Genomic DNA, 20455 nt, shown 5'->3' with positions numbered 1-20455 from the left:
TAGATTTCCTACTATCCACACATCCAGCAAAGTCAGCATCAGTATAACCCACAACTTCAAGGTTATCTGATCTTCTGTATGTGAGCATGAAGTCTTTAGTGCCTTGGCAGTAACGTAATGCCTTCTTGACACCAACCCAGTGGACCTTTCCGGGATTTTTCTGATATCTTCCAAACATTCCGGTAGCAAATGCCAAGTCAGGACGCGTACAGACTTGTGCATACATCAGGCTTCCGACAGCTGAAGCATAAGGTATGTCCTTCATTTCATCTGATTCCAATTGGTTCTTAGGACATTGGGCTTCACTAAACTTATCGCCCTTTGCTAATGGAACAGGTGTGGCCTTACTCTTATCCATATTAAATCTCTTAAGCATTTTCTCAATATATGCTTTTTGAGACAATCCTAGTACTCCTTTGGTCCTATCTCGGTGTATCTCAATGCCCAGAACATAAGAGGCTTCACCAAGATCTTTCATATCAAAATTGGATGAAAGAAATCCCTTTGTTTCATGCAGCATACGCTTATCGCTGCTCGCTAATAGGATATCATCCACATAAAGCACTAGAATTATAAATTTACCACCCTTTATCTTAGTGTAGATACAATTATCCACATCATTCTCTTTAAATCCGAATTTCTTAATCACTTGATCGAATTTAAGGTTCCACTGTCTTGACGCTTGCTTAAGCCCGTAAATGGATTTCTTAAGTCTGCATCCTAAATATTCCTTGCCCTTCACAACAAAACCTTCCGGTTGTGCCATGAAGATGGTCTCATCCAAGTCACCATTAAGGAACGCAGTTTTGACATCCATCTGATATAGCTCTAAGTCATAATGAGCCACTAGCGCCATAACGATTCTGAATGAATCTTTCTTAGACACAGGGGAGAAGGTTTCATTATAATCAATCCCTTCCTTTTGTGTAAAACCTTTGGCTACAAGCCTTGCTTTGAATCGTTCGACATTCCCTTTAGAATCACGTTTAGTCTTGTAGACCCATTTACAGCCTACTGGTTTGACTCCATTAGGAATATCTACCAGATCCCAAACATCATTGGAACTCATGGACTTAAGCTCTTCTTCCATGGCCTCAACCCATTTGGCAGAGTTCTCACATGATACTGCCTCTCTAAACGAGTTAGGATCATCAGCTTTCCCAATATCATACATGTCTTCACTTAAGTATGTCTCACAATCAGGGAAAATTATCTGTTTCCTAGCCCGCTGTGATCTTCTTAATGGTTCAACAGGCTGAGGTGCAGTCTGAGGCACCTCGACAGGGTTCTCAACTTCAGCATTAGGCGCCATTTGCTCAGCTTGTTGTTCGCTCGCAGGATCAGGAGTTACTTCAACAGGCGGAGCAGCGCTAGTACTCTGAACAGGAGGCGTAATCTGAACAGATGGTGTACTCTGAACGGAAGGAACGAACAACGGCACTAACTGAGGTGTTACTATTTCTTGAATCACCGGGATGGGAAGCTCAGCCCGTATTTCTTCAAGATTAATTTCCCTCCTCGGAAAGCTCCCACTGATTCCTGCATCCTCTAGGAATACAGCCTGCCTGGTCTCAACGAACTTAGTGAAACGATTAGGACAGTAGAATCGGTATCCCTTAGACTTATCAGGGTATCCGATGAAATAGCAGCTCACCGTCTTATCATCTAATTTCTTTTGCTGTGGATTAAATAACTTAGCTTCGGCTGGACAGCCCCACACACGCAAATAATTAAGCGATGGTTTCTTCCCAAACCACAACTCATAAGGTGTTTTTGGTACGGATTTGGAAGGAACACGATTAAGTATGTGTGCAGCTGTTTTTAATGCTTCCATCCACAGCTCCACAGACAAAGTAGAATAACTAAGCATGCTACGTACCATGTCCATTAGTGTACGATTACGACGCTCAGCAACTCCGTTTTGCTGTGGTTCGCCCGGCATACTGTACTGGGCCTTTATACCATTCTCTTCAAGATACTTAGCGAATGGTCCAGGTACTTGGCCGAATGGAGCATGTCTCCCATAATACTCACCACCTCGATCCGATCTCACTAATTTAATAGTGACATTATGCTGATTTTCCACTTCGGCCTTGAATATTTTGAATTTATCTAATGACTCGGATCGATCACGAATGGGGTAAATATAACCATAACGAGAGAAGTCATCTGTGAAAGTAATGAACGAGTCAAAACCATCAACAGACTTTACTGGGAACGGGCTACAAATATCAGTATGAATTATTTCTAATAGGCCCGAACTCCGAGTAGCTCCTTTCTTAATTGTCTTAGCGAATTTCCCCTTAATACAATCAACACATTGTTGATCTAAGTCTGAGAGATCTAATGAATGGAGTATCTCTTCTCTTATGAGACGCTCAATTCTCCCACTCGAAATGTGGCCCAAACGACAATGCCACAATTTCAAAGAAGTCTCATCATCACGCTTACGCTTATGCGATACATCATCCACATTCATTGCAGAATAAACTTTATCAAGAGAGAGCAAATAAAGATCACCTTGCAAATGACCAAGGCCCACACTTAAATTATGAAATTTAATGTTGCACATAGAGTTGCTAAACTCACAAATATGTCCCGACTTATCTAAACGCGAAACAGAAATAAGGTTTCTCTTCAAACTGGGAACATAAAGAACATCATGCAAACTAAGGTTGAAGCCGCCTGGTAACTCCAAATTGAAGCTCCCAATGCCTTCAACCTTCACTTCATTGCCATCAGCCACTCTTAGACTTCGCTCCCCCTCTCTTATAGTTCGGATCGAACTGAATACCTGCAGTGAATTGGAAATGTGCACAGTGGCACCTGAGTCAATCCACCAAGTATTAGGAGGAAAATTCACTAAGAATGATTCATCAATAAAAGATACATAATCAGTAATTGTACCTTTGTTCTTAAGCCACTCCTTAAATCCATGACAATCCTTCTGCTCATGTTTAGGTGACTTGCAGAACTTGCACAACCTCTCATTAGAGGTCTTCTTATGTGACACGGCCTTGCTCTTATGGCCCTTAAACTTTCTCTTATGCTGCCTGCTGCTGCCAGACTCAGCCTGATACTTAGGAGTGTTGCTCATGCTAACACGCCCAAAGCGCTCGCTGACCATGTTGACAGCATCCTTCATCCTCTCAGCTTTCTGCCTTTCTCTTCCTCAACACAGCAGCTAATGAGCTCAGCCATGCTCCAAGTCGCCTTCTGAGTGTTGTAGCTTATTTTGAAGGGACTGTACTGTACTGGCAGTGAAGTCATGATGAAGTGCACCAGAAAACCATCAGAGATAGCCATATCCAGTGTCTTCAGCTTATTTGCCATGTCACACATGCTCATAATGTGCTCCCTGATTCCACTTTGCCCATCATACTGTGAAGTCAGCATCTTCATGATCAGGGTGCTAGCATAAGTCTTAGAAGAACTCTTAAAGTTCTCCTCCACCTTGGCAAGGTATGCCTTGGCGCTCAGATCATTACCATCCTTGTCCTTATCAGGAATAGCACCACAGATGGCCGGAGTGATCGTGTTCTTAATGATCATGTTGGCCATCCTGTCTGATCTCTCCCACTTCTCAATGGCAGTACGATCACCATTGGGATCAGCGGGCTCTGCTGGCTTGTCTTGACGTAAGGCGAGATCATACTCGCACACAGCAATGGCCACCTGAACATCTTTATACCAGCTGGGGTAGTTGGTGCCATTTAGGGGCTCAATGGACTTCAGGTAGCTCGTCACAGTGTTCACTGAAAATCATGAGAACAATAACTTAATTAAACTCACAATTAAGATGCACATAAGAAGTATGATATTAACCCTACGATGGTCTGATTAAAATCATACATAAATTTCAATTTGCATCACCGATGGGGAAAACAAATGAAATTTATCATTAAAACTCGTAATTAAATCAACGATGGTCAGAATTAATTACAAGTGCTCTAAATAAACTTCCCGATGGTTCCATATAAATAGAGTGCATCTTAATTGCTTATGGTGGATGAGCATAATTTTCAGTGAATAAATGCAATTAAAATATGATTAAAAGCATTTACATAACTCATGGAAATTAATTAACATAATGCTGGTAATAATAAGTGCAACAGAAATAATTAAAGCCTTTAAACATAACAACAATTAAAATTGAGCTTAAATCATAAGAAACAGTAAAAGAATAAGGCTTTAACATTAAATGGGCTAAAACTCATGAAAAACAGCCCAAAAACATCCCCATGCGCACGGCCCAAACTGTGCAGTTGGCCATTTGGCCCATCCCGCGAAACCCTAATGCGGAGCAATATGGACCGTTCATCATGATCCAAGGGCCACAAACTGATGTGGTTTCATATAAAAAAGTGGAGAGATGTCTGAACCCTAAATCACTTCCATTCCCTTTCCTTCTTCGTCCCTCGGACCGAGCCGCCACCGCTTGCAGTGGAGGAGCAGGCGCCAGGCCGCTCGGGAAGACGCGCGCGTCCTCATGCGCGCCCGGCCGCGCGGGACCCAGGGTGCGCCGACCGCACGGGCCGCCGGCCGCGCGCTGCCTCATGCGCGGGCCCCGCGGGAGCGCCTGCGTCGTGCGCCTGTCAGGCCCGGACGCTCGGTTCGCCGCCCAGGGCCGCGTGCCACGCGACCGCCTGGTGGCCGCCCTGCGCACCGCTAGGAGCGCGTGTGCGGGCCGTCGGCCGCGTGTGCTCATGCGCGGGCCCGGCAGCGCGCCCACCCCGGCCGCAAGCGCCGGCTGCCGCCTTGGCTCTCATGCCCCGGAGCGCGTGCCAGGGGCACCGCGCACCCAGTGCTGGTGGGGCGGACTCGTCCCCGCGCGGCCGCTGCCTCATGCGCGGGTGACGGCTACCCTCCTGATGCACCGCCCCGGAGCTCGGCTGCCATGCGCCCCGTGCATTAGTGGTAAGCGACAGGTAAGCAACTGATGCTTCACTTAGGGTTAGGGTTCATGGAAAATTTGGGGATTTCTTGATGTGATCTGAAATTTGACTCCCCTTCTTCTAATTGCTGACTGATGCATCTAATCTCATAGATTTGGGCTTTAAATTCGCGGAAGTTAACATGAACATGGATCTAATTTGGGGAACAGATTAAGTAGCAGCAAACCCTAACCTTAATTGCATAGCTAATCATCAATTTGCCTCGGTTTAATCATAAATTAGCATAAACATTAATGATTTGTTTCTAATCCAAGACACTTAGCAATAACAGATCAAGATTAATCTTAAACTTGACCTAAACCGAATTAGATTAGATCTAATCTCGTGATCAGAAACTTAATTAACCATGATTTAGATCTAATCACGCATGATTAACACATAAAAGCCATTCTGCAGGATCTAATTGCATCTAAACCGTGAATCAAACTTAACTGTGCAATAGGATCTAATATGCACAGCACGTTTGCATCTTAAAACCGACGAAAACAGAGGCATAAACATGGCTCAAAATTGACCGTGCATGACTAGGTTAAGATGGCTCATGATACCGATTGTTAGAATTAGCCAGGCTTAAACATTAGAGGCTAATAACCCAAGATCTTAACATAACCTAGTTCATGACAAATCAATCTAATGCGGAATAAATTGGTAAACATTATACCAGCGTTAGCAGTTGCAGCAGCCATTTACGCCTGATCCGTAGAGGAAGTAGGCGTTCTTGTCGATGTAGAAGATGCAGCGGTGAATCGGCGTCCTCCAGGCGCCAACGGGAGTGCTTGGCCTTCCAAACCCCTCCAGTGCCTTTAGCGATCAGACTAGCGGTGGCTAGGGTTTTAGAATGACGTGAATGGGTTAATTAAGGTGCTAACCACGACCTTATATTTATAGGCACTGTGGGGCTGGGGGGGCAGCCTCTGGAAACGGGCCTAATGGGCCTACTGATCACAGCCCATTAGGGTTTTATCATTAGGTTCCCTTAATTGCATTTAGATGGTTTAAACGCTTCCTTAATAGTAAAGATCACAATATCTTAACTGAAATATTTCCAACACTCTCCTCTCCACATCCGGCTTCCCCTTCAGTTTTTCTGAAGAATACATCAGTGTAAGAAGAGCTCATCAGTTGGGAATTGTATGCTACTTCGACTCAAGTTTAGCCGCAGTCTAATTAAATTAACATCTTGTGTAAATCTTTTCCTTTTCCTTTTTCAGTTTGTTCCAGTCACTGCCTTGTTTCTAACAGAAACTACACCAATCTATATCGAGGCTAGACTTTAGAGCACAAGTGAGTGATCATGGAGCACGTTATCGTGAGCGGAGCCACGGGGGCCCTGAACCTCGTCCTGGGGAAGCTAGCAACTCTGCTCACTGAGGAGTTCAAGCTGGTCGTGGGGGTGCGTGGCAAAATCAGGTTCCTTCAGGCCGAGCTAGAGGCAATGCACGCCTTCCTCTTGAAGATGTCTCGGGTGGAGGAACCTGACGAGCAAGCCAAGAGCTGGATGAAGCAGGTGCGGGAGCTGTCCTATGACATCCATGATCAAAGAGGTCAAGAGTCTCGAGACCCTAGTCAAGGAGGTGGCGGATCGGCGTGCAGGGTACAGAATTGACGACAGCATCTGCAAAGCCACCAATGTAACTGTTGATCCTCGAGTCAGCTGTCAGTACAAGGATCCATCTGAGCTCGAAGGCATTGAAGGACCAACCGAGAAGATCATCAAGATGTTGAATGGGGGAGAGGAAGATGCACCAGTGCCGCAACTGAAGTTGGTCTCGATCGTTGGATTTGGAGGATTGGGCAAGACAACTCTTGCCCGTCGTGTTTACGACACATTTGGAAAACACTTCGACTATCGGGCTTTTGTATCAGTCTCTCGGCATCCTAACATGGTGATGATTCTCAAGGATATTCTCAGCCAAGTGGGTTATGATGGACACTTATCAGAGATTGAAGAATCTCTAATTGGCACCATTTCCATGTACCTGGAAAATAAAAGGTATGTCATTTTAACAGCAAAACAGCTCATCCATCGTGCTGATATTATTGGGTTTAAGTTCAGCATACAAATATTGAGTATGACTTATATGGATAGTTGATATCCAATATTATCCAATGAAACCTTATGGTCTGCGGTCTGATGCATAAGCTTCCTACTTCCTAGTAACTAAAATGGACTTAAATCTAGGCTCTAAACTCACATTTTAATTACCTACATCTACCATTTGTAATAAATCCATCTCAAAAAACCTCTATATATGTTTCTAAATTATCCTCCTCTGTCATTGCTAATATAGAAAAATAACTAACGGTATATATGCATGATATATGTCATCACGTACGCCATGTGCATATGTATGCTGCAAGAAATTGTGATAACTATTTTCACACGGAACACATGGCTCAAGCTAATATTTCATCTAAACACATCAAACACGCTCCAGTGAGTTGACAATGATAATTATCCTTGCATGCATATATTTCTCTCCCTGCCTAATGCTTGGACATCCCTTCTCTCTAAAGCTTCTTCTTGCAAAAACCCTGTTGTTAGCGCCTCCCACCTGGCCATGCATGACTTTCCACCTAGAGCTATGGTGTATTCGACATTGACGAATGACAAGAAGAGTGCACATGGGATCATGCGCTTGGGACATAGCTCATCATTGCCATTCAATCCCAACTCCTTCACAGAGTTTGTGGTGCAAAGCGATCTAGGGCAAGGAGGATTTTCACAAAGGAAAATATCCGGTTTACATCCTTAAACTATCACAAAAGTTTGATTTTCAACCTTCAACTACAAAACCGGATAACGAGAGCCATCCAATTGTTGAACTGGACAGATTTGGCCCTTGAGTAGCTTCAAAGGTGGTTTTTTATTTTGTTAAAATTAAAAATATTCAAGTTTAAACTAAAAAAATTATAGTAGTTCATTTAGAATAAAAAAATACAAACGGGTGCTAGTATTTTTCTAAAAATGTAACCTATCTATTGGTTCAGTTATTCGGATCCAATGTTTTCATATTCCTAGTATTTCTTTGCTTATAGTTATGGCTATTATTTTTGAATAAATAATATTCAAATAGAGCACCAATATATAGGTTACATTGCTGTAAAAATTTTTGTACCGGTTTATTATTTTTCTGATTTAAATGAATTAGTTTAGATTTTTAGATCTAATCATAATTTTTTTAATTTTACTAAAAATAAAAAACCATCTTTGAAACCATCCAAAGGGTAAAATTTATCCGATTTTGACAGCTGAGCAGCCTTCCTTATCCGATTTTATAGTTGAAGGATGAAAATTAGATTGTTGCAATACTTCAATGGTGTAAACATTACTGTTACCTTTCGCAAATACTGACACCACCTCTGCCGACAATGAGGATCAAGAGGGCGATGAAGACGACGACAAGGAGGGAGGAGACGACAGCCTCTGCTGTTGGTGGGCATGAAGTTTGTCTTGCACATGGTGCTTGTGGGCTTGGCTAAGAGGTGATCATGGGCATGGAGCCGGCCTCTGCCCTTCCTGTGGTGCAAGCCCTATCCATGGCAATAGCCATGTGTGGGGAGGCACCCTTGAAATTACGCATGGAGGCTTCGTCCTCATCCTTGAGCACAGAGGTTAGACGTGGTGCCATGGGTGCATAGGTCGAGGTAGCACTAGCGGTTCCATAACGTTGTCGTTGGGGAAGAGTGTGCCGGCATCGTCGTCGCTACATATACCATTATAAAAAATATATCGCAAAACACTTCTTTATATGCTTCTAAATTATCCTCCTTTGTCATTGCTAGTACAGAAAAAAATAACTAAAGGTATCTATGCATGATGTATTGATGTATATCATCACTTACACCATGTATATATATGTATGCCGCAAGAAATGGTGATATGTATTTTCACATGGAACACATAACTCATGCTAATATTTTGTCTGAACACGTCAAACGCATATGAAGGTCTGGTGCAAAGGGGGAGACCATGAATTGGATGGAAAAAATTTGTGGGGGTAATTAGTAACTGATATCTACTGCAACCAGACAAAGACAAGAAAATATCCATACGAATATTATGTTAGAATATGAATAAATTAGAAGAAGCAAATATAAGCAATTCTGATGTGGTATGGTTCCTAAATTATTCATGAATTTCTTACTCGCTCTCACATTTCTAGCCTTTGCAATAGCACGGGTTGATGCACTAGCTTTTGTAATGGCACATGTGGTTTATTTAGATCCGATTTCTAGGGTTTACTTTAGAGTATTCTCAATAAACAAACATGGGTCATTTTTTAGAAACAACATATATCTAATGGATAGATTATTAGAACTACTTAATCGATAGTTGGGTATTTCTTTTTTTTTTCTAAAACTTTCTAGAATTTATCTTCATTTCTAGCATATATCACTAGGATAACATGGAGACTTGTTCCAAATTATTAATAGTAAGATTAATTTGGAACTTGGGAGGGGGATGGAAAGTGATTGTGCATAGTTTATTTGTTTGGTAGAGGGTGTTCCCTTTATTTGTTTGCTTTCTTACCATTTATAATAATGTCAGCATGCTAATATGTTTCATAATTGACATGCAGGTACTTCATCGTAGTAGATGATGTATGGGACGTTCAATCGTGGGACATTATTAAATGTGGTTTTTTGAAAAATAGTGGCGGTAGCAAAATAATCACAACAACTCGTGAAGTGAAGTGGCCAAATCAAGTTGCATCCCATATGGCAGTTGTGTTTATAACTTAATGCCTCTTAGCACAGTGGACTCTGAAAGGTTGTTTCTTCGGAGAATATTTGGTAATGGACAGCAATGCCCACCGCATCTCAAAAGAATTTCTGATAAGATACTGGAAAAATGTGGTGGTTTGCCCTTGGCAATTCTTGCTATATCTGGTTTGTTAGCAACCAACCTGTAACGAACATGGCACCATTTATGCCATTTCGAGTGATTTTGGTGATCGAATGACAACACAACACTTGGATTAATATGATTTTTAAGATGATCATTCTCAGGCTTTTAGGTTCAAGTGATGACAAAGAGAAAGAGAAGATAGGCGTAGCAAGGCCCGAAGGGCGGCCCCTACGGGGGTTCCGCAGCACCGGAAGAACCGATGCCTAAGCATCGGTGCATCCGACGCTTGTCGGATGAACCGGCGCTATGAAGTTTGGTGCAGAAGGGAATCGAAGCCAAGTCAGCCTATAGGCACCAGTTGAACCGACGGGTCAAAAAGGGGGCATCGGTGCATTGGGCGTCCTATGTTCCAGAGACGATGTCAATTGCCCAGGAGAAGTTTCTTCAGCACCGGTTTAACCGACGGTGCATCGGAGTATTGCGTCGGTGCAATGACGTCAGCGCCCAGGAGAAGATTCTTAAGCACCGGATGAACCGGTGATGCATCGGTACAAAACATCGGTTCAACCGGTGGTCACTTTGTCAGCCGTCAGAAGTTCAACGGCTACTTCGGGTTGTGAGTGACCGGATGAACCGACGCTACCCCTGCCAGAGGCATCGGTTCAACCGGTGATACGCAGATTTTCAGCTGACCGTTGGAGCAACGGCTACAAGACTTGGTGGCCTATATATACGCCTCACCCCGGCCATTTGAAGCTTGCTGGAGTCCCAAGACACCTCATACACATCCGAGAACATCTCCAAGCCATACAAGAACATCAAGATCATATCCTTAGCCCTTAGCACACTTTGAGAGTGTTGTGTAAAGGATTAGCTCTTAGTGAGTGAGTTTGCAAGGCTTAGAGCCTTTGTGTTGTGGTTCATTAGCGAACCAAAACAAGAGCTTGGTGCGCCGGCACCTTGGAGCGTGAAGCTCGCCGGCAACGTCATCGACCCTCCGACTTGGTGTGGAGCGGCGACGACATCTTTGTGCGGGGGACGTGGAGACCCACATCCTTTGTGGAGAAGCTCCTTAGTGGAACTCGGGGCCAAGGTCACCGTGATTGTGTTCACAGAAGAGACTTGGTGGCCGAGTAGCAATACTCTTAGTGAGTGCTACAACAACGTGGATGTAGGTGTGCCTTTGTGGCTAACCGAACCACGGGATAAACACCCGCGTCAAGAGTTTGCTATCTCCTATCCCGCTCTTTAAGCTTCAGCATTTCATACTAGCAATTTGTGTGCCCTTACTTTCATAGAATAGTTTCTTGATAGGAAAGGCTATAGGTTGCTAAACTCTTTTGGGATAGGGTTTTCACACTAGAACAACCTAGTTGCACATCTAGATAGCATGTTTTAGTTTAAGTTTTGTGCAAACTAGTTGGAGCTATATTTCTAAGTTTTTAGAGTGACTAATTCACCCCCTCCCCCTCTTAGGCTAGAGCATCCGATTTTCTTTCACAACCGACAGGAAGACCAATGGGAACAAGTGCAAAATTCTATTGGCCAGGGACTTGGAAGCAATCCTACTGCTGAAGGAATGATGAGGATACTGTCATTTAGTTACCTTGATTTGAATCCTTGTCTAAGATCTTGCCTACTATATTTGAGTATATATCCAGAAGATGTCATGATTTACAAGAAGGATTTGATTATGAGATGGATTGTGGAGGGATTCATTCCTGAAGAACATGGACAAACCATGTATGAATTAGGAGAGAGGTGTTACAATGAGCTCGTGAATCGGAGTCTCTAATCCAACCAGCTGAGGGTATTCACTTTGTTGATAGGAAGGACCGCTGTCGAGTCCATGACACAATTCTTGATTTTGTCATATCCAAGTCCAAAGAAGAGAACTTTGTTACTTTGCTTGGTGTACCCGGTGTACATCCTGATCCACAAAACAAGGCCCGTCGATTGTCTCTACAGAGTGGCTGTGAAATTCCTACAGATCTGCTTTTATCTAATGCTCGGTCACTTGTTGCTTTTGGGGGTTGCTGTCAAACTTCCATCTCTGCAGGAGTTTAAGAACTTGCGTGCATTGAGCTTTGAAGGCTGTCGGCAATTAGAAGATCACCTTGTTGGTATAGGAAATTTGTGTCACCTGAAGCACCTGAGGTTTCACAAAACAGGAATTAGGAAGTTCCCAGAAGAAATAGTAAAGCTACAGTTCTTAGAGACACTTGAAATATCTCTATACTACTCAGGTTTTAAGATCCCGTCAACCATTTGTCAGCTTTGACGATTGGTCCATCTAGCTGTTGATAGTGGTATTATATTGCCGGATGATATTGGAGGCATGCAAGCACTTCAAGTGTTGGAGGGCATTGATGTCTTCCGTCACTCAACTAAATTTTGTCAGCAACTTGGTCAACTAACAAACCTGAGGAAGCTGCGGCTAGAATTGTGGTTGTTCAGCGCTGGTGAAAACTTTCAAGAGCAGATAAAAGAATTGGTCTCTTCCATCCGCAAGTTAGGCAATGAAAAACTCTATTCTCTTCGGGCCGATGGAGGTTACGAATATGAATATGAGGAGCCGATGGAAGAGTTTGCTTTCCACTTAGATGAATCATGGTTCTATGCTCTACGTGGCCTTCGGGAACTTGTCATGAGGGCTCCTATACCCTTGAGGGTTCCAAGATCGATGAACTCATTTTCCAACGTCCACAAATTATGGCTCCATTTGTTTGAAATCCAGCAGGCAGATATTGACATCCTGGGAAACTTACCCGCTCTCCAAGAACTCACCCTATTTGCAGAGGACTATGCGGCGGCTGGACCGAAAGGAGGACCTCTTAGGATCAGCCCAAATCATGGATTCTCTTTCTTGACTTATTTCCTGATTGCCACCGAATCCGGTGACCTCGGGTTGATATTTGAAGCCGGATCCATGCCAAAGCTACAGAAACTTGTACTCATCTTTATGGAATACGATAGTTGGTCGCAGACTAATGGTAATTTCGCTTTTGGCATTGGGCACCTTGCCTGCCTGACAAGCGTACACATTAGCAGAACTAATGGTGGGTTCCAGTCAGAATCAAAGGATTCCTTTGAGAGGGCAATAGAGGCACATCCCAACCATCCATCGCTGGAGGAGTTGGAATGGGAATAACTAGGTTTCAGGTACCTATAGTTTCTTCCATTTAGACAATTTTAGGTTGAAAAGAGTTCATAAGTTATCTCTATATTTTCTTCCTAACGTTTTTCTCTCCTCCCTGCAGGCCCGTGAATGATGCAGGTATCATTGTTTTCCCAAGGAGGCAAAGCAGTTTTCTTCCTCCAGTTTAGAAATGGGCGTATCTAGCTACATATTAAGTCATACATAAGCTACAATATTCAATATTTACCGGATTTGCCATAGAGGCATAGATACTGTGGCTCCAGCAGAGACTTCCCTAGTGGGCAGATTGAAAATATTATGAGATCTAGCATGTAGCCTTCTAATATTTGATCATGTGTTTTCCTTAGAAAAAGTGTGAAAATGGATCATGGTAGCATAAACAACAAGATGGGTGGACAAGGTTACAGGGTGGCCCATTGCAACTCCACAAGAGCAATGACGAAAAGGATAATCTTGTCAGACCTGACATTTTCGAAAATATAGATATTGTTATCGTGAAATGTTACTATGGACATGTTTCATTTTTATTTGTACTGTTGCTTCATGGTTTAGTTGTGTACGCGTTTGATTACAGTTGCACGCTTGATTTGTACTAATAATTTTTTTTAATAACTCGAGTTTGCTTTTAGTACTCTGATCTGCTTCCTCTGCTCCGGCGAGGTAGGTCAGCTTGTTACGTGTATGCATACCGGAAACCGGAAATCGTTGGCTTATATGTTTTTTTGTTGCATTTTTTCACTCTTCCACGTTTAATTGTTCACAAACCAAAAAAGCTAATGTAGAATTCTTCCTTTTGTTTCGTCAATTTGAGCATTTCGGTATACTGTTCTGGTTCTGGTTCAGTTTTTGGATTTTGGAATTGTGTTGGTGCCAACAATCAGAACTCCGGTGACCAACCAAGACCAGGGTTTGATGAGGAAGCTAGTTGGGATCCTGGTTTATGTAGGTAACTCCATCCATTACAAATTATATATTGTTTTGACTTTCTAAATATATAACTTTTTATATTTAGGTGCATAGCAAAATCTATATACGTAGAGAAAGTTAAAATGATCTATAATTAAGAATGGTTGGAGTAGTCCCAAGAAACTTGCAAAACTCGAGCAATCCAAAACGTTGTGTGTGCTGAAACGACCCGGGTTTCCGGAAGGACAACCCGAATCCCTGTATCGTCGTGATAGTCCCTGGATCAGTAGCTATCACATACATAATTCATTTCAATTAGATATCACAGACATACAACGCTGAAATTCATTACACGGATTTATTTATTACATAACTCAGAGAGTTGTGGTACGAAAATCAGAGTACAAGCCCTTTGGGCTAAAGGGAAAACAAACATAAATCGGAAGCAGTAGCTAATCTTCTGGGCTTTCTCCGTCTTGATGTCTCCTTTCCACAGGCAGCTCAGAGTGCAGCTCGAACCGTCCTTAGCTTCATCCTTCGTCTTCGGGCTTGATCCGCGAGTCGAATCCTACATCTACCAGACTATCCCCAAGGACGGGATAGGTTCACGTCACCATCCGCATGCAAGCTTTAAGTGGATGCAATAGGGTATAAAAAGTAGCCAAGGATAGGCTGAGGTTTCCTATGCGAGCACATAAATATATAAGTCATCTGTCACTCTCCGGCACGGGCCATACCGGCACCGGTCAAATCCCGGGGCGAACTCCCTCTCCCTGCACCTCATCTGACTCCACAGGGGGAAGTGGACTAGAGGGAGGTAGAAATCTAGGTTTACTACTCTAGATGAAGTAACAGAAGAGTAGAAATGTACATGACCGAGTACGCGGCTATACGTATAGTTTTCACCCTGCATGGGTTGTGCACCTGTACCCACCCGCCCCATCGCCCGCCGATCCGTCGACCGACTGACTCCGAGGCACCGGTCTACTGAAAACGAGACTAACCGCTACGGCACCATCCTGTCCCCCCAGGTTGGGATGCATCCTCTCGTAAGAGGTCGCCCTGGAGTTGTGTGGCCCCACCCCTTGCCATCCGGAGTTTATATAAGGCCCATGCTACTCCCGCATCGGGCCTCCCCCGCACATACCCTACTTCTAACAGGTCTGGTGGCGCGCATAGCTAGCTCGGACCGGGTCCACCCTCATAGTGGATAAGTGGCGTGCACGTTTACAAAGTCCCACAAATCATAGTTACCGCATATGTCCATAAGAGCCGGGGCAAGCACTCCTCACGCAGTCCTCCGCAGTAGTCCGCCAAAGGCACCCATAACAGGTATTGCCTCTCCTTGGGCACCCATAACAGGTATTGCCCTCCTCTTCTCTTCCCGCACCCGCCACAGGTGCTCCCCAGAATGTGCTCAATACACATTCCCGGCCAGTAGCTTGCCCCCGCTAAAAGCCCTATCTCTGACTCCTCACCAAGTGGGTCTCATGCATGCCAAGACTGTCATATCATGGAATTTCCCATACCCATTCTCTCTCATAGTAGCAAAAGCATCCAGGAATCAATCAAGGTATAATAGGGATGCAAGGAATACGGTATATAAGTAGGCCATGCAGGCTAATCTCACACACACACAATGTAGCAATAGCAATTCTAGCCAGTAATGCCTAATAGGAATTCAAATCATAGATGGGCATGAACCTGATAACTCTTCATAGTCCTCCGGGGTCTCGAGTGCTTCTCGTAGTCCGGGACGTCCTCCCGGGTCTTCTGGGCGTCCGGGGCGTCGATCAGCTCCTTCTCGTAGGGACCTAATTGTAATTATGATTAACTACAGGGACTAAAGTGCAAAGATGCACTAAAACTGCTCAAATAAGATCCAAACACACAACAAAACCTATTCTAACGCGTAGATCATGATTTTAGAAGAATTATAAAACTGATTTCATAATTTTTGGAGCTATGGTTAATTTATTACGATTTTTTGAAGCTTAAATCATTTTCTGGAATTAATAAATAATTACCGAAAAAGGAAAAGACACAGTCAGTAACACGTGGCAGCCTCTGGGCTTGCCACATGGCATGCTGACATCAGCACGACGTTATCCAGGGGGTAGGGTCTGCTGACGTTAGTAGTGAGCCCTACTGACGTCAGCGTTGACTAAGTCAACATTTACCGTTGACTGATCAACGGGACCACGGCTCGAGGGTCCACGTGTCAGCCACGGGGTATCACCGATAGGTGGGACCCATATGTCAGCACCAGTTTTAAACGAAAAAGAAAAAGGAAAAGGTTAAAAGGGTTAACGGGCTCAAAGCGCTACGGGCTGGTTCGGCTCGGCCCAAACGGCTCGGCTTGGCAGGCTGGAACGAAGACGGGCCGGCTCGGCTTGGCAGGCTCAGCTCGGGGTATGGCTCGCGGGCCGGCTCGGTCAGTACCGGCTCACCAGGTCGGTTCGGCTTCGTGGGCTCAAAGCTGCTTCGGCTTCCTCCACTGCTGGCCCCCCTGGGCAGATTCGGGCCCAACTCCTTCTTCCTTCTCTTTTCCTTTTCTTCTCCTCCTTTCTCTCACTGACGCTCCGGTCCCGTGCGTCAACGCTCCTCTTCGTCTCTTGCATCTAGGCCCCACACGTCAGCTTCTGCGGGATCTCGTGCGGCTGGCTCCGATCCAGTGCGGGCTGCGTCTCGTGCGTGCGTGTGTGTGTGTAGGCTAGGTGAGGGAGCGGCAAGGCAAACGCACGCTGCTGCTGGCTCCCCAGGCCGTGGTGCCACAATGACGGTGGGGCGCAGGCGAGGCGGAACGGCGGCGCATCCTCCAGGCGGTGGTGGCGAGGTCCGGCGGCGTGGCTTGGCGAAGACGACGGAGGTCCACCGGCGGCGACGGCGAGAGCTTTCGGCGGCGACGGTGACGAGGCGAGCTCGAGCAAGGCCCGGCGGAATAGGCTAGGAGAGGCGATCCAGCATGGCTTGTGCTCGTGTGTGCGTGAATGCTCGCGTGAGCCAGATGTGGCATGGGTCAGTGCAGTGCGCGTGCGCGCGCGAGAGGCTGCGAGGCTGGGCAAGGTAGGGCCGGGCTGGACAAGGTCGTGAAGCAAGGGCAAGGTGGCGGTCGGCGTCACCGTGTTCGCGCACAGCGGCCACGGCGAGGCCGGCGAGGTGAGAGTGACGCGATGCACAGGCAAGGTCGCGCGCGGGCGAGCAGGCCAAAAGGAATGGCCTTGGCCGGTGCGTGTGCGTGCGCACGTGTTGACGCTCCTTAGAGCCCTCAATTACGTACCGCAAGCGCACGGATCGTGTGTAGCTTTTCCCTTAGAGTAAGAAAAGCTTGTTGACGCTCCTTAGAGCCCTCAATTACGTACCGCAAGCGCACGGATCGTGTGTAGCTTTTCCCTTAGAGTATTCCATCCAAGGTTTATCAATCCATGGATCGGCAATGAACGACCTAGGGTTTTCTATCTAATCTAATGGATCTATCCTAACATGAAGCATAAATTGCATATAAAGAGTAAACCTATATAAGATGTGAGTGATGTGTATAGGTTGATCTCATCCATGAACAAAGACACAACTAGAGCATAACCAAAGATATGACTAGGCCTATCGTCATCTAGTTGTAGTTCAAGCTAACGAGCAGATAAATCATGCATCTCAATCAAAAGCATCTTTAAACTCAAAATCTCCAATCCGATCCCTCGATACCCAACCTACTAAGTGGCAACGGCCTGTCACGACGCCACCCCTTTCAACGGGATACCCTGAAGCAAGTTGAACCCCCTATGGTAGTTCCGCCATGAACCTCTAGCCACCATGATTACAAGATCATGTTAAGCGATCTATCTCGATAATAGATCTAAGATGAAGCAAACCCAAAGAGAAGAACGAAATCGAAAGAGGAGAACATGGTCGCTAATAGATTCGGAAGACATGATTATCATTACTCACATAATAGATTCATTTGGATCATCACCACCATGTGCACACCATCGATGAATCCAACTAGCTCTTGAACTCCGCCATGGCACAACCACGCAGGGAGGCCACGACGGCTAGGGTCGGCCTAAGCCATCTCCTAGACAACTTCGAAGACTTGCGGCGGCCGTCGTCTCCCTCCGGTCTTGGCCCTAGGTTTTCGTCAAGTTCTGGGTGGATGGATGCCTCGAGTTGAATAAGGTGCGAGCTATTTATAAGCCGAGGAAGCCACCGGTCGAAGGAGAGGCCGAACCGCCTCAGAAAAGGGCTGGGCCGGCCGGCCCCATGGGCCTAGGCCGGCCGGCCTACCCCTTTTCGGGCTCGCCTCGGTCTCATCTTTTGCATGTAGGCTCCTCGCATCTTCTAGAGTTTCTGTCCTTCACGATTGCACCCCTTTGGACATTGTTATCTTGGAGATATCTTCGAGGAAAGGATAGGATAGGGAATCCTTCCTTCAATCTTCATTTGCTTTGCTTAATCCCGAAGTATCTTGATCTCATCTTCGTGGGCTCGGTCCTTTGGGCTCTCTTGCAGGATGGATGTGCGTGAATGGGCTTCGAATCAACATGGGCTTTGGTCCTCCCTTTGGGCATTGGCCCTCGTCTTTCTCCGTGTTAGCGCTCGATCACGGGCCTCGTCATTTCAAGCTTCAAATTAGGCCAAAAACTTGCAAAAACGAAGTTCCTCCAAAATATATGTGCAAGTGTGAAAATGACCAATAATTAGGCCGGGGTTAGGACGGTTAGTGATTTTGATATTAAATTCATGCCATTATCAAGGATAAACAAGGGATAAAAAGGGTACTTAAGGAGCGTCAACATTCCCCCCATGCTTAAATCTTGCTCGTCCTCGAGTAAGTCCAGGAGCTTTGCTTATAAAGAAATCAGTGTTGCCCCTCAATGTCCTCTCTGCACTTAGTCATACATAACAAGACATATTGCTCTCTCAAGTATTTAGCATTTAAGTTCATGTTGTGACCGGCTACTTTTTCATTATGGAAGATAGACTAGCAATTAAAGAACAAGCCACAATAATAAATAAATGCAATGCTCTCAAACTTAAGCGAACTTCAAACATTTTCCTTGTTTCATCGTGAAGAGTTTTCAAAAGAATGCATATCAAACATAAGTGAGGTTCTCTTGCAAAAGATCATGGAAATACTCATCTCATCAAGTCGCTCAAGCCTACATTAGATTGTCTTCAACCTATTCTACTCATATGTAAAAGTGGAAGGCTTATGTGGAGCTTGGTAGGTAAAAACAATCATAGCAAAACATTATATCTGAAATATTGTCAAACTAAGAGAGAGATCTATTGGATTTACTGAGACTAGTCAAAAAGGCCATTGGAAAATAATGTTGGAGAGGGAGAAAGATGAAACACACACATTTAGATAGGTGGACATGTGCAAGTGGCAAATGGATGATCCCGAGACACAAATGAAGTTCTCGTTATCGGATTGCACATGGTTGGAAGATTTGAGTATGGAATGATTTTTCAAAGTAACTTGGAAAATTAATGAAGCCAAAAAGAACTAAGAGCATTTTATTCTTTTCTCCTTTTTTTCATTTTTCTATTTTTCTCTTTCTTTCTTTTTTTCTTCTTCTTTTTGCTCCTTAGAACTTTTGATAGCATAGAATACTTACCCAGCCATCCCCCATGCTTGAACGAATGCTCGTCCTCGAGTATGAATAGTGGGAGAACCAACTAGCTAGGGTAAGTATTTCAAATTCACCTTCTTCTTCGTAGAACCGCTTGAATCTCCGGGGAGCCTTGTCTCCCAAAATTTTTCTTTATATGGTGCCCTTGATTCTTTTGATTCCGTCGAAATAATAATCCATACTCAAATTGGGTTGTGGTCAAGGAGGTAATCACAAAAAGATATTTTTGGTTTAGGGTGGATATCCAGCGAGGTTTGCAAAATTCCCGAAGTAGAAACTCACAATGCATGGATAAATAGGCTAGCAGAAAGAAGGTTACACAAAAAACAGAATGACCAGCTTCTTAGTCTCATACCAAAGAAATCAATCTTAATCCAACTCATCAAAATATATGTTTGCAATCTAAAGGTTTCATCATGAAAGAATATGTATGTATATGCTTTAGTAGGTAGAACTTTGCAAGAGATTCACAAATGTAGATAGCATAGGAATTAAGTTTTCAAATTAAACAATCACAAGGTGTAAGGTCATCGGTAGATTTAAATCAAAGAGCAACATAAAATATGTGGGTTTAGAATTTAGTCATTTAACCTCCACAAATAAAAGAGCCGGTATTTAATCATTTTAATTCTATTTAATTGAGAGCAAATGGTCAAGTCATATACAACATAGCGTAGGTAAAACAAAGCAGCAACTTTCATCATTTTTCCAGAAGCATAAGGCATTGCCAAAATGTATCACAAAGTGATGGTGATCCTACACTTATTGAAAACAAAAACAAAACTAGGTTGTACTCCTAGTAGCCATGTTATTATCTTACTCCATGAGATCTTTCTTCCTTGTCCACGAAATCCTTCCCCATGCTCAGCATGATGCTAGGCATGGGAGGAGAAGATGGACCATCTTGAAATTCTTGAAGTCCTTCCCTCATGTGTATGAATATTATCTT

At 44.3% G+C, this 20455-nt stretch overlaps 1 protein-coding gene across 1 annotated transcript; it reads left to right on the top strand.

The window, feature by feature from the left end:
- The first annotated feature begins 6006 nt into the window (after positions 1-6006).
- On the top strand, positions 6007-9861 carry LOC120643633 (disease resistance protein RGA5-like). Its single transcript, XM_039920048.1, has 3 exons — positions 6007-6059; positions 6167-6948; positions 9539-9861. The coding sequence occupies exons 2-3, from the start codon at positions 6479-6481 to the stop codon at positions 9699-9701; spliced, it is 633 nt and encodes a 210-aa protein (XP_039775982.1). The 5' UTR covers positions 6007-6059; positions 6167-6478; the 3' UTR covers positions 9702-9861.
- The last annotated feature ends 10594 nt before the right edge of the window (positions 9862-20455 follow it).

Source organism: Panicum virgatum, chromosome 8K (genome assembly GCF_016808335.1).
Source record: "Panicum virgatum strain AP13 chromosome 8K, P.virgatum_v5, whole genome shotgun sequence".
Taxonomy (NCBI): Eukaryota; Viridiplantae; Streptophyta; class Magnoliopsida; order Poales; family Poaceae; genus Panicum; species Panicum virgatum.
Note: the sequence above shows the minus strand (reverse complement) of the source record. Positions and strands in the feature narration are given on the sequence as shown.